Below are 14,638 nucleotides of genomic sequence, written 5' to 3' on the forward strand. Positions count from 1 at the left end.
CGCTCACACCAGGACGGAACCCTTCTTGTATCAAGAGGTGTGATGGGTTCTTTAACCTAATACATAACCTGCAAGCCACCTCAAGTGTAAGAAACCAGTTTTGTACATACAAGCTGTGTAAGGCCAGACTGATCTAGTCTTGCCACAGTATGAAGTACAGTTCAGGTCTGTAGGAGTAGGAAGTGATTGCGTGACCTTCCTACTTGAGTGCTGTTATGGGGACCTATAAAACCGTGAGCACTTGTAGCAAGTGGGAGTGCTGTAGCAAGCACTTCAACTCCCTGTAGCAGCTCCACTATAGCAGTTACTGTAACAGTACACTCTTCTGTAGCAAACAATTTTGGCGCTTGAGTGGGAGCAGATGAACTGTAAAATTCATAATTGATTGGCACCACAGGAAGCCATTTCTCTTCCCAAAGAAACTAATAGTCTCATTTTCTTCTGAGTATTATCACAACCATCCTGTCCTTCAGGAATATCCTCTTCCGTTTCTAGATGATTGGAGCCCCAATTTTTATTGTCATCATTGTGGCTTTTTTTTTGTAATCACTGAATATTTGAGATGTCTTGTAAACAGCACACATCAGAAGCACAGATAAAAATGACATGCAAGACAGTATTTGGAGAATGCAAGCCTCTATTTACTTAGTAGCATTCAGCATCCTTCATTTTGTCAGGTACTAGTTGAGAGCTGTGGTTAAAGAGTCCTTTTAAAATGCCGAGGTCCCCATGAAAATCTTTCCAGATGTATCGTCCCTAGTACCTTGAAAAAGTCCTACTATATATGAAGAGTGGTAAAAATCCATTTACAAATCATAACAAACGATATAACAAAATCTGTTTTAAGATATAGTCTCCTTTGCAGAGATATCAATAGAGCAGGGCTCAAAATGCTTTTCTCCTTCTGCAATATATGATTTATTATAACACCAACATCGAAAGTTGAAAAAATTGAAAGTTCATGTTCTTTTCTGCAATTTCTGCAACAATGTTTCTGCAGGTTACAGGAGAAGCTTTGGACAAGCAGAGTGGACTTACCCCAGGCTGGCAGCCCAACATGATGATGATGATGATGAGTCAGTGTCCCCAGTAGCCTCCAGCGCAGACCTGGTTGGCTTGCAGTTTTCTATCATGACTTCTTGGGCTGATTCACACTGTTTTCTGATCGCTCCCATGTTCTTATTATGTTCGATTAAGCTTGGCCATATAAAACGTGAGGAATCTATCCTCCTTACAAGTCAGGCTTCATAGGCCTGGCCACAAGAAACAAGTCCAATGAAAACGGAGGCAATAGAATTGATATGCCACCAGAAAAAAGCCTGACTCATAGAGCCTGCTAAGGAGGCGAAAATCAGCCAAAGAAGCCATAGTAAGTCCCAAATATAAAGTCAAGTCAAGTCAAGCACCCAAGGCTATTGAACTGAAAATTAGTAGTTACGACTGTTCAGGTTGTGTTGACCCACTGTGCACACAACACAACAAGTTTCTCTAGATCTTCCTCTGTGGTAAACACATGTTCTCTTTTACCTGAGGGCGGTGGTCTATAATTACAAATAATAGTTTTTCTTGCTGTCTGCGGTTTGGCACAAGTTGTTCAACTGGACAGGCCCTGGAATTATACCAGCAACAGTTCCGACACTTACCAGTAAGTGGGCTAGATGAGGTAATGTAGTATGAAAAAGGGCTGTGATGTTTTCAGGTTTTGGGTTGAGAGATTGAAATCTGGCCAAATTCTGAAATAGTGGGCTAGATGATGAAATGTAGTATGAAAAAGTCCTGTGATGTTTTCATTTTTTGGTTGGAAGACTGAAATATCACCAAATTGTGGAATTGTGGGCTAGATGAAGTAATGTACTTTGAAAAAGTAATGATGTATTTATGTAGGAATTTTCAGTATATCATTTTTGGTTGGAATACTGAAATCTGGCTAAAATTGTGGAATTTCTTCAGGTACATACAAAAACTTTTAGCTGAAAGTCTGGTTCAATTTGAAGGTTTAATCCAACACAAAACACAACATTCTTGTAGTCTATTGACTGCCCGACAAGAAAGTATATTTTGTAAATAATCAGTTAATGGCGTTTTAAGTCTCAAATTTAGGCACCCCTCAAGGCTCAATGATATTACAATCTTTTTCGCAGTGAAAAATACTTTGGGTTTATTTGAACCATTTTTAGAAATAAAAGCTGGACAAAAACAAATTCAATTTGAAGCCTCTGAAGTATTTTCAGCTTTATCAATTTAGTTGTCACTATAATTCAAGGGTTTTAAGTGCATCTGATAGAAAATAGAGATATGATTGTTTCTAAGATGCTTCTCTCCAACTTTGTCAAATTCCAGTGATGTCTTGTTATGGTTGCATGTTGGTAGAGTGGGTCAAATATGCGGCAACAAACCAATAATGAAAAGTTCACCCACCATTTAACAATTATTGGTGTCCAGGCCTGTTTCACACTTAACTACACAGCACTCAGAGACAACATACCTCTGTAGTTTTCTCTTTAAGGTAGAACTGTCATTCGTTTGTTCTTCATTCAGTCCCTTTTAGTACCTAGTGGCACATAGGGCAGCAAGTTTCCTTGCTGTTTCTGTTTTACAGGGAGGGGCTGCTACCTCAATGCACCTCCTAAAACAGAGGACCCCCATTTTAGGTCCCTTCCAAAAGACGGGTGCAGCCCCAACTGATATGCCCTTCCCAGGATTGAATCGGTGTCTACCAGTTACTAAACTACATTGTAGTTGGAACCAGGAGCTCAACTGTGAGGCTGCTACCAGTTGGGCTACAGGGGCATAACATGTAGAATTATCATGCTTGCATAATAATTGCAGTCTGTTTGTTTCTTTATTGGGAATCTCCATTTAGTACTACACAAGTCTAAAACTGTAAAAGGAACTTGCAGTTTTCAAAATGGTGATGAAAATGTTGAATCAGATGTTTTGTTAAAACACCTGCCAAAGTTACTTAAGGGGTGTCACCAAACTGGACCATCTATTGTTATAATTGTTTTCTCTATAGAACTATAATAATCATGCTCAACTATGATAAAGATAACCTGCTATCTTAGAGGAATCTGCAGTTTGAAAGGATTTGAGAATTGATTTATTTCTTATCAAAACAGCTGGAGAATAAATTGAGGCATGTGACATGAAAGTAGGACCAGCTATTAACTAATTATAAAACTTGTTCTGGTCTGCACTGGATTTGTGATTTAAGTAGTAAGAACCAGAATTTCCTGCCATCACAGACAACTCATTTCCCATTGTTGTAAATGCCCGGCCGTCAGACACTGTATATCAAGACAGACACCATAACTCTTGAAATTCTAACATCACATCTTATATTTATTAGAGAAAAATATCTCTATAAATTAAAATGTTAGGAACGACAAAGATACTGTGATAATTATGAAAAGTATTCTCTTTAAATAACATGTGAAAGTTACTAGTAACTATATGTTATGTTATGTTCTGATATTTTGAACATTGGTTAAATGTAGGTCTCTTCAAACATGATGTTCTTTAATAGAAATACACATTTTTCAATGTCTAGTGTTGTTATGAAGATCTGCTGTTGAACGTTTGTTAGAAACAGTACTTGTTTGCATTTTAAACACTACAACCTTTAGGTGGAACATTGCCTGGTGTGAAGAATAAGGTCATGTAAACATCTACACAGCCTGACCTGGTATGTGGGTCATTAATCTACCTGTCACCTCGTACTACCTGCTCACTCAGGGAGGAAACTGTGTCTGAGATCCTACTTTCTGGCCTCAGGTCATGAATTAGATAGATATTCTACTGGTCACAATGTGGATGGACATGTATTGAATAGAATATCCTTCACACTGTTCACAGTCCATACTGTAAATTTATTCATTATTGAAGGAACTTTGTGTCTAAGAGGTAAAGGAGTCTTTGAAAGTGTATTAAGTTTGTGTCTGAAACCATTCTTGTTCTACAGTAGTAATTGCAAGAGAAATATTTCTTTGCTTTGTTGTAATTCCCCAAAGGAGAGATCACTGAAAACTGAACCACTGCAATATCTGTAGTGCAGACTGTGCTGTAAAATGTATGTTACATGTGTCTGAAAGAGTGTGCTTCTATTATAATGGCCAGACTGGGTGCCATCCTAAGGGACTCCCCTTCCTGCTCCCTCACAAAATGACATGTCTGGGACCCCAGAATATTAAATAGGATGGTACCCAGCCTTTTTGTGAGGGAGCAAGTATGGGAGTCCAGGTAAACTAAATAGAATGGCACCCAGTCTATATAATGGCTACAGTGTCTTGCTATTAAACTTTTAAAAGCAATCTCACAACACAGCCATACACAGCAAGATACAAAACCAATATTCCAAAAAAGCCATATACAGTCAAACCTGTACAAGTGACCACCTCTACATTAAGACCACCTGGCCAATGTGACCACTTGTTAGTGGCCCCTCAGATATTTTTTTTTCATTGACACATTAAATCCTTTCTATGACCACCTGTCCTTTTAGACCAGATTTTTTTGGTCCCCTGAGTATTCTTCTTGGGCAGTTTTGACCGTGTAGGAAGATTACTGGTATTGTTTTGAACTTTCCCCCACATTCTCCCCCTAAGTGTTACACTGGTCAGACGTTGAACAAACATTTCAACATTCTGAGCACCACATCAGAACGAGAGTTTTCCTACTCCAAACACCCTCAGCATTGCAGACTTCTGGGAGCGAAATGCTCTGAATGTTTCCAATCACTGAGGAGATTCAAACAAGCATGAACCCAAATGAACATGGTCTACAACATACAGACACTGTCATTTTACAAGGGGTACTTTACATGTGGCCAAAAACAGGAGATGCAGAATTTACAACAAATCTTTATTCTGTTTCACATTCACTTTATTTCTATATTCAATGATTTCAATCATAACTACACGTATATAGTCCAACTCTTGGGTATGAAATGGACTTCCCTTATTTTATTTGAAGCAACCAAAATAACTTACTGAAACAGAATACTTGCTGTGTAAATTTGTGTCAGACTGGGGTGAATCACAGGGCAAAGTGATAAAAAAGAAAGACATTCAGTAATAATGTTGGCAACTTTTGGGCTGCATGTTTATCTCAAAGTGGATGTTGGGGTGGGATTGAAACAAAATTTCTGACTGCCAGGCTTTTCCTTTGACTTCAGTTCACCACAAAACAAGGCTGATTGTCAAATGTTTTGGGTCTTTGTTGGCCATCGGAGAAGTGTGCCAGTCGGGACACAATATAATCTTCCACCCAACATCTGCTTGGAGGTTAGGCAATTGGAGAAAAATGTGCTCACTAGTAACTTTCACTCATTTCTAATTTTGAGCAGGGTGTTTTTCTGTGAAGATGTACAAAAATTGTGCATTTTGCCTTACATTGTCAGTTGTTTCTATTAGTTTGGCTGAAACATTATGTACATCAGAAAGCCAGGGTTGCCATCAAGGGCCAACCTTCCACTGAAGAAGTCAAATCCAAAACAATTAACAAGAAAAACAGATTTCGACACTTATTCCTAATTATGAAGTGCCTCATTGTTTTTCACAATACTGTATATATCATCCTTATTCTCTGTCTATTACCTTGTTCCCATAAATACCCTTCAGTCAAGAACATGTGATAAACTCCCAATACACACTCACAAAAGATAACAGGACACAACAGGAATTGAAATTCACTGATTGTACTGCTTTATTGTACAAAATGAATTCTCAGTCGTCATTTTCAAATTGCAAGATTCACTTTTCCTTCCCATGATATCAATAATATTATCACTGTATAAAAACTGTTTCCATTCCTCAAAAATCTCTCTCACATGTGACTTTTGTCGCCTTGTATTGGCGACCTGCCAAAATATAACATGAACACAGCTGGCAAAACAAGATCTGACAATGAAAAATTCACACATTTTTACACTGGTTTCTGGGCAATGCATTATGCATAACCCACTACTGGCCCATGGCACCCATTTAAACTGCTCCAGTGAGAAAGGATGTTCTAAAACACACAAAATGTCTACTTAAAATCGCATCAGTGTTATTTTAGGAATGCTATGCAGTCTGCTTCCATCCAGTTCTGTAGTCCAGATTGCATCTTAAGATGGAGTTAACCAGTATAAGGCAGTCAACATTTGTCTCTGAACAGTGGATTGTATCACTATGAGGGATGTCCCATGATAAGTTGTAGGTAGTTTCCTATACCTAATCCACAATTTTTAACCCTTGTTTGGAGCGAATGATTTATTCATACACGATCACATGTACAAGTCCCGGACTATGAATATTACAGAAGGCACAGATACGAGTAAACCCGTCTGCCAATAAATTATCGAGTGGCTTCAAGCGTCGCTTATTGTGCGACAATTCTCACATTCCGTGTTTGTGCGAAAACCGATCATCACTCGCAACAAAGCCTGGCGAATAATCCCCTTATTCAAACATGTGCATCCTGTTCCATGGAGGGATTTACACAGAATAACAACTCTTAGAACTGTACACACAGATTCCCCCAAAATAGCCCCCACTCCAAACTAGCTGCCTTCTCCAATAATTTAGACACATTAAATAGGGAGTAAAAATATAGCAGGTTTGGTGGTGGGCGGTGGCATAATGATGCCATTACAGCACTTGAACTGTACAATTCTATTCAGTAAAATAAGCAAATTTCTATTGACAAAGAACAGCATGTGGGACTTATGTATTATGTCATTTCCCAAAAGTGCATGCTGAATAACTTACACTGCGAAACAACACCGTTAACCTATTCCTGTGAGGGCATTATTTGTTGTAAGGACATACAGTCATTTGTGCTGCAATAATTCAATAACATTAAGCTGTATTTGCTAACAGGACGTGACAGGGATATCTCTTCTATGTTTGTAGCAAGCCAGGTTTTTTTCACATACCGCACATTCTAACATTATCTAAGTTAGGAATTTTTTTAAATAATGGCTTTTTGTGACAGCTGAGGATGTGGAAGTATAAATATTGTGTTTGTATTCACATTGCTGTTCAGAACATTTCAATCATGGAAGGCTTCTTTAAAGTTCTCATACCACAAAATTTATATTATTCTCATTTCAATTTGGAATCGTTCAAGGCTGCAGTTTTTTGTCACTGCAGAAAGGGTAATGAAACTAAAAATACAATGTTTATATTCACATTACTAAAGAAACCCTTGGTACAAACAATTAAATTATGTCAGAAAATCATTACAAAGTGGCCGTTTGTTCCAGAGAGCCTTTTGTCCTTGACGCCACGTGACCTTCCTCCATCTGTCCCAAAAGGACGACATTGAAAGGTCCTATTGGAGAACAATGGTTCTATTGTTCCCACTGACCCCTACAGCACCTGACCTGCTCTTTTGTTCCACTTCTTTAAACTACACACTCGAAAATCATACCTAAATCTAGCTACACACAAATATAAACTGGTAGATTTTTCGTTAATTAACTAGGTAACACGTTAACAGTTCCTGTCCTGATACCAGTCATTTTCTGGCTGTGGTTTTTGGCGACGTGCCACTGATCATGAGGTCATATCCACATGCAACTAGACGTAAACAAACCCTGGTGTCACTGAAACTGAGACTGTAGCAGCAAGGACTTCCTTCCATACACACCCCAAGTCATTCGTTTGCGGGAATAAAGAAACAGGGAGTTCCTTTATAAATTTACGAAATCGTTCGAGTCTTATTCTTAAATCTTCCTTGTTAAAATCTAGGCCGAGCCCACACCACCCGTTTCACTCGAACAAAAGAGAACAGCTGACACAGGGCGACCGACCAGTGGACAGAAACGGTCTCTTCACAAAGAGAAATATTTTCAGGAACAAAAGCTGGTCTGTTACCAGTCTTAATAAAACATACCTCCGACACAAATCCTGGCCTGGGGCGGGTCAGGGGAAGTTCTGTTCGTGTTTCTAACCTGCTGCCCCACAGCTAAAACATCTTATTTTTCTGTCCATTACAGAGTTCAAAGTGTCAGCATCTGACGGCTCTCTGTGGAGGCACCTGTCTGCAGATGTCCATCTCCAGTTCATTGTGTGACAACCAGAGCTCGGGAAGTTCCCGCATTCTATCCAACCCCAACTCTATAATCAACCGGGCGAGGATATCCTCGTCGATCAAGTCCAAGTCCGACAGCCCGTGCAGGAAGGGCGGTACTTGTGCTTTGCTCCTCGGGTCGCCGTTCATGTGCATACCGTAGCCATTGCCTGGTGCGACCCGGTGAAGTCCATTGGTGTCCACCCGGAGCAACATCCCGTTAGTCTCCGGTTGTAGTTTAGGGTTAATGTTATGAAAATCATTCCTATTTGTCCTCATAACAATATTTCCTCGGTTCTGCATGTCTTGGGGCATCATCTGTGGCCTTGAGACGGACATGTTGTGGTCCCCTAGTACTTGAGGAGGTCTGTTGTTCAAGTCTATGTGCCCAAGGTCAGCTAAGGAGGGTGAAGACGGAGGGAATCCTCCTCTAAGATGCGGGGAGGGGATGTCTCGTGTTGTGGGTGATTCTGGGTCGTGCGACAGTCTGCGGGTGTTCGCCATGCTAAGCCCGGGCTGCATGTGAAGGGTGTTCGGTACCCGCTGGATCTGTATACTGTGCTGTCCCTGCTGCTGGGGCATCGGCTGCTGCTGGGGGACGTAGCTCGGTCGGATACCAACACCCTGGCGTCCCGTGGGCTGGGGCTGCATGCCCGCGGGGTGGGGCTGCATCCCCTGTCCGTAGTGCATGACTGTCCCCTGTCGTTGGGGATGTTGTTGCTGCCGTTGTTGTTGCTGTAGTGGTCGGTTGGGGGGACGTTGCATGGTCTGCATGGGCCGACCGGGCTGCTGTCCCGGCGGCATGGCGTGCATCTGTCCCCGAGCAGGATGCTGCACGAACCCGCCCGGCTGCATGGCCACTCTACCCCCGCCGGGCCTCACAGGATTGTACGCGAACTGCTGCTGCTGGGCCATATTTACTCCTGGTGGCCCCCGCCGCACACGTTATACACAGTCACTGTGACTGTACACAACACAAAAAGGCCTGGCTGCACCCACACAAAAGTGCACGAGCTAGATAGTCAACGAGAGCACAGCTGGCCCCGCTTGAAGAACAGGACTCCCTGGCGCACTCCTCTCTATTGTGTAGTCCCACACGCTAATATTATTCAACACAAGTTTGTCCACAAAATCCACGAGTTTTCCTCACCTCTGTCCCAACGCACTGCCCTCTCCTAAACCCACAGTAACACTTGTGAAAGCCTCTTCTCGACTGTAACACGATCTCGGGTCGGGCCAGTCCGCTTCACCGAGCACAGCGACTACAAAATGGCCAACAACTTCCCCAGTCGGGCTCGTACGATGTCCCGTCGTCAACTGGACAATCCGGACACGCCTGGCTACGAAAAAGTCTCAAGGAATCTGGCAAGTTTTCTTGGGCGCCGCTGCGTACGTGTTGGGACGTCTTGAGCGTGACCGAAGCGTGCGCAGCTGTAAGACCGACTCCTGTACACAACAGAGAGCGATTGTTGTTAAAGCACAGTCGATCATTATCTTTATGTATATGAACCTACTATCAAAGGCCAGCCACTCGGACGGGACGGGGAAAATACATTCACCAAACGGGGGCGCACCCACTTGGCTGGGACTACCCCGGGACCGCTCAGTATATATTTAGGGGAACATAGGATATGACCAGGATATGACTTGTAGTTGTAAACACAATGACGTAACACAATGACATAACGTTCCAGGAGAAGGTACTATATATCTAGTGTTATACGCTTACCAACGTTAGATTATTATCGATTATTACCCGTGTACGCTGAGGTTTATGATCCTGTAGGGGTATATGGTGGACAGTCCCCAGGCGTTTGCCCTAATTAGGGCATCAATGAATATGCAGAAATTGTTTGTAGGAAGTCGAGTTTCGACGTGCGGCCCTTTGTCCCCCGTCCGGTCGCCTTTTGAGTCGTGCGAAGGTGCGACAATGACTAATCAAGCTTCTAGACACCTCCTCATACCGCCTACCTGTCCGGGCGGCGTCTTCAACCCAATCTTCAGGTGTTTATCTTGCGCTTGTCACGAAATCGCCGATCTACCTTTTAATCATAGCTCCATTCTGTGGTTATTAAACACTGTTGTGTTAGTCCACAAAATTCCTTTCGGACGTGGCGATGATCAAAGCGCTGAACCGGCGTTGAAAGAGAGACTTTAAAGACGAAACAAAAGGTGATGAAAGAATCCTGAAGTAGCTGAAATTAGTAACTGTTGCTTTAACAAGGTTTAGGGTGCTGTAGGGTCGCTATTGTCCTGGTTGGAATTTTAAGCACCAAGGATTAGGATTGTCTTAAGGCGAGACAAGACTGTAAAAACACGGGCAGGTTTGTCTTAACTAGGTGAAATGTCTCAAAAACTAAGGGCAGTCCCTAACAGGTGCTGGAAAAAAGAAAATGGTCAAATTTGGTAATCTCCAAGCAGATCTACACGGGGCGCGAAAATCGTATATGCTAGCCAGAGAAGGTCCAGTCAGCCAGAGAGGTACATGGTACGCAGGTCTCTCCCAGCGAATTATTCAACACATTTGACCAATTTGAGTTTCTCCTTTTTTTTTCATTACCCGAGGGAGTCTGGTCTGGACGTCCTTTACTTGCAGTCTTTTCCAAAAGTAAGAGTGACGTAAGACGTGTCTACATGGACATGGGAACGCAGTAGTCGGGCTAAGAACGCAACACGAACAAGATACCCGTACCTGCGCACGTACACACACTCTCAAACACAATTCAAACACGATTCAACAGCTATTTTTATCGAGAGGACCTGCGCCGAAACGTCATACTGGCCACGTAATTCAGGTCAACCCTACAATAGACACGTACATTACCTCCTGAGAAGTGGATATGAATTTAGATGTGTAACAATGAACAATATTTATATAATACACACGCACTGCCTCCCAGGAATACATACTAGTATGTTATATGTAATGCCATCAGCTCATATCGATGTGTCACTACAAATGATATCATTGCAATCAACTAAAACAATACAATGTACAGGGAAAAACCAAGGACCTCATCTCTATATATAAACTCCTCATTTATTCCTGGATCTTTAGGTTGGTCCGTTCAGTAACTCACAAAATTATAACAAATAAAGGTACAAATTTAAAGAAAATCATTTAACATAAACTGAATGAATTCATAATGATATAACAAAGGTAGTAACCATCAAACATAGAGTGGTAAACCACACAAACAACTCAGGATATAGTTACTAAAAGAATAACAACACATCATGTTGGAAAGCGAAATAAAGCATGCAACGTCAGCAGACAGACAGGCTTGATTCATTGATGTGAACGCACGTACGCAAATCCTAAGGACTGTTCAAACACCAGCTGAACGCTATTTTTATCGCGATAACCCACAGAACGGGGTACTGAACACGTAATTCAGGTTAGCCCTACGTCTCGGACACAGTCACATGCAAGGGCATTTTGCGGTAATTTTTGTGTGGTAATTCACACACAAAAAATTAAACGAGTGAAAAACCATCAACAGCCTAAAAATATTAACGCGAGTATAGGAAGACCGCGAGGTTTTATTGATATATCATATTGATTATAAGGCATGTGTTATAGAATAAAGCCGGAGCGTGTTTGAGAAATGCCCCTAGCCCTGGTTGGAAACGAATGACGCACGATTCATAATTGATAGTTTCGAGCGGCAGATGACTTCTCAGTATTCAGAAACTACCGCTTTACTAAGAATACTTCGCACTGCTTTGGCTTTGCGTTTTGTCCGAAATACCTGGCCCCTAGACAGCCATTTCCTTCCCATTGTCTCACAGGTGAACATCCGCTACCCGTGTTCTAAACCAGGAGGACAACGGTCGGCATGGACAAACAGGAGAAATAGAGAATTTCTGACAGATTTGACCCGACAAAGTGAAACGTATCTTTAACTTTATACGCTATTGCATATATGAAGACACTTATAATATAGGAGAAGTATGTTCTTTCAAATGATACGCAAAATTTAACACTGTCAAAAATACAGAAAATGACTTAATAAGTGATCGGTGTCACCAGACTTCAATTCTTAGCGTCTTTGAGAAGAACTTTTCAAATTTGTAAGGAGTGGAATAGAAACGGTTGCTTGGATTCGGGGGTCCTTGGAAACACTTGTATATCAAATAAAGATGGAAATGCTTAAGAATATTGACTGAAAGAAATCGCTTGTTATACACTGCTAAGCTTGAGAAAAGAAACGAGAGCACTATTCTACACATACATGCACATCTAGAAGGTAACAGTGGCCACTGTACATAACGCATGATGAAACTATAATTCAGTTTCGAGTAGTTTTTTGTGACGTCAACTCACGAGACCCCTACTGGCCCTCAAGTGGGTTTCAACTTTCATGTAAAACAGATCACGAGTTCAACATCACTCTTCTGAAACACGGAACCAAATAAACATGTGTCCAGAAAATACAGAAGCGAAATGAAATATAGCAGTAAGTAGGAATATTGCAAGTCATGTGTTTTCCGATGCGCCAGAATTGCCATCATGATTTGCTGACTTTTACTGTATTCACAAGACCATTGCCACGGAAGCATCTTTCTCGTTCGCAAACACGTAAATCTATCTTTAGTATCTATGATTTCATGATGTCCAAGCAGATCTACTGGGTCCGGATGGCTACGCGGTCAGATCTTTGGCCCAGTGAGAACTCACCACGATTTTGACCCCGAATATCTGCTTGGAGATTGGTATATTCAGAAACATGGAACTTTCCCATAATAAGAAAATGACTGATGTTTTCAACAAAGTGGGGCGTGTTGCCTGGTAAGTCATATTATCCGTTGATCTTCCTTATACTAATGCTGCAAACCATGTCCACACCTAGAGTCTAGACATCACGTACCATGTGATTATACCCCACCCCAATAGTCATAACCCTCCAACCAACCGGAAACGAGCGCGTCGTCTGCTACTTCCGGTACGAGCTTGGGAACAGCGGATACGTCATCGCTGACGTCACGCCTGGGGCTAAGTCATTTTCGTGAGGACGGTTGTTTTGTTCAAGGTCGGACGGGGAACGTCAACTGTGGGGCGTCTGGGATAAATGACGGGTTGTTTTCGTGTCTAAAAAGGAATCACAGTTGTGGGAAACAATGACTTGAAGTGAAAACTTTCTGATATTTGATAATTTGATATCAAAGCCAGATCTTGAAGCTTTGACTCTGATTTGCGTCATTTCATTCAGAAAAAAGCAAAACATTCATCTGAAAAAATGTTATTGTTACGTTGAACGTTATTCGCTAGTACAGATTTGTTATCGATCATTCATTCTATTGACGTAGATCACTTTCATTGACATTAGATGTCTTATTAACCTGAAAAATGTCATTCAAAAGTTTTTACCGAAATCAACTTCCATTTACGCGTGTACCCCAGGGGTCAGTGAACGTTCTACAGGTCGGTCTTGTGTCTTTGTAAACCATGGACGTCAGCTACCAGGCCTCCGCCAAGTGCAGTTTGTTTTTGCCCGAAATTACTGTGGCGAGAGAACAATGAGTGAACGTGAAAACACTTCATCTTAACGTCATTGGCAAATCCTGCCGCTTGCGTCATTCTATTCAGGACAGGCGGAGCGCCCGCTTGGCGAGAACCAAAATAACCCGTGTACGTTTGATGCTTGAATGATTTTACAAAGCACTGTATTTGCATTGTTCAACTTCTGTATTCTCCAGGCAGAGGTTTCGGTCACCTCTGTGACAGAACGGTATGCTTCAAGGGAGAAAGGAGAGGGACGTTGAAAATCCCGGACACTCCTACCCTACTCGACCGAAACCTCTGCTTGGAGAATATAGTTGTTCTGGTCGTCACGTATTCCACGTCAATTGACTTCCCTCCCTTTATTGCAAGTGCGGGATGTGGGATTTAAAATACTTCTAATTTTGTACTTTTTGTTTGACCGTTTATTAGCGTTAGCGTACCAAAAGTTTTTAAAGGAAGGGTAACTTTTCACTTCGCGAATTCTGTCAAAAATGTTACCTCCTTTCCAATGAGTGACCAAATTTTTTTTCCGACATTCGTAGTTCACACGAATTTCATTGACGAAGAAGTGTATTTTGCAAGTTTTGTGTGTTTCGTTGGTTTTCAAATTATTCTTTTTCGCCATGGACCATATTTCGCGCTAATTTGATTATGAAATCATACAAATCTAATTTTGGTCACTTAACGGTGTCCATCAATTTGAAATAGTCGTCCTCACATGATATGCATGGGCGTCACACACCAGCTTCACAGTCACGCGGCCATGGGCTAGCCTCTACCAGGCATTCCTACGGGGGTGCGGATAGTAGGATTCAGTAAAAAGGTTCAATAATTGACCAGGAGAGTTAGTCCACGGGAAGGTTAACATTTCCCTCTCGGAGCCTGCAGATGGAAACCTATGGTGGCCAAACTCTCCAAGCAATTATTCTCCCTATAGCCGGCGTGGTCTGTCTGGTAGAGACCAGCCATGGACTATAGCCTCCGTTGCAGGCTCTGACGCGGCTTTTGGGGGGGGGGGGCAAAATAATATGTTTTGCAGCCAGCCCGTAACCATCAGCCAACCCTGTAACTATTAGT

The 14,638-nt window shown here is 41.9% G+C and overlaps 1 protein-coding gene and 1 long non-coding RNA gene across 2 annotated transcripts in view; one reads left to right on the forward strand and one right to left on the reverse strand.

Annotated features, from left to right (window-relative positions):
- LOC136435255 (uncharacterized) overlaps positions 1 to 4,072 on the forward strand; it is a 35,627-nt gene extending 31,555 nt beyond the window's left edge. The window contains exon 2 of the long non-coding RNA XR_010755821.1: positions 1,001 to 4,072. This is a non-coding gene — a long non-coding RNA (uncharacterized lncRNA). The remainder of the gene's footprint in view (positions 1 to 1,000) is intronic.
- Positions 4,073 to 5,679: 1,607 nt separating this feature from the next.
- On the reverse strand, positions 5,680 to 9,937 carry LOC136435242 (cbp/p300-interacting transactivator 2-like). Its single transcript, XM_066428550.1, has 2 exons — positions 9,812 to 9,937; positions 5,680 to 9,501 (listed from the first exon to the last, which is right to left on the reverse strand). The coding sequence occupies exon 2, from the start codon at positions 8,968 to 8,970 to the stop codon at positions 7,993 to 7,995; it is 978 nt and encodes a 325-aa protein (XP_066284647.1). The 5' UTR covers positions 8,971 to 9,501; positions 9,812 to 9,937; the 3' UTR covers positions 5,680 to 7,992.
- Between the last annotated feature and the right edge of the window lie 4,701 nt (positions 9,938 to 14,638).

Source organism: Branchiostoma lanceolatum, chromosome 1, assembly GCF_035083965.1.
Source record: "Branchiostoma lanceolatum isolate klBraLanc5 chromosome 1, klBraLanc5.hap2, whole genome shotgun sequence".
Lineage (NCBI taxonomy): Eukaryota > Metazoa > Chordata > Leptocardii > Amphioxiformes > Branchiostomatidae > Branchiostoma > Branchiostoma lanceolatum.

Bases quoted from the DNA above. Each gene is read 5' to 3' on its own strand.
- LOC136435242 (XM_066428550.1), bottom strand. From the start codon at position 8,970: ATGGCCCAGCAGCAGCAGTTCGCGTACAATCCTGTGAGGCCCGGCGGG.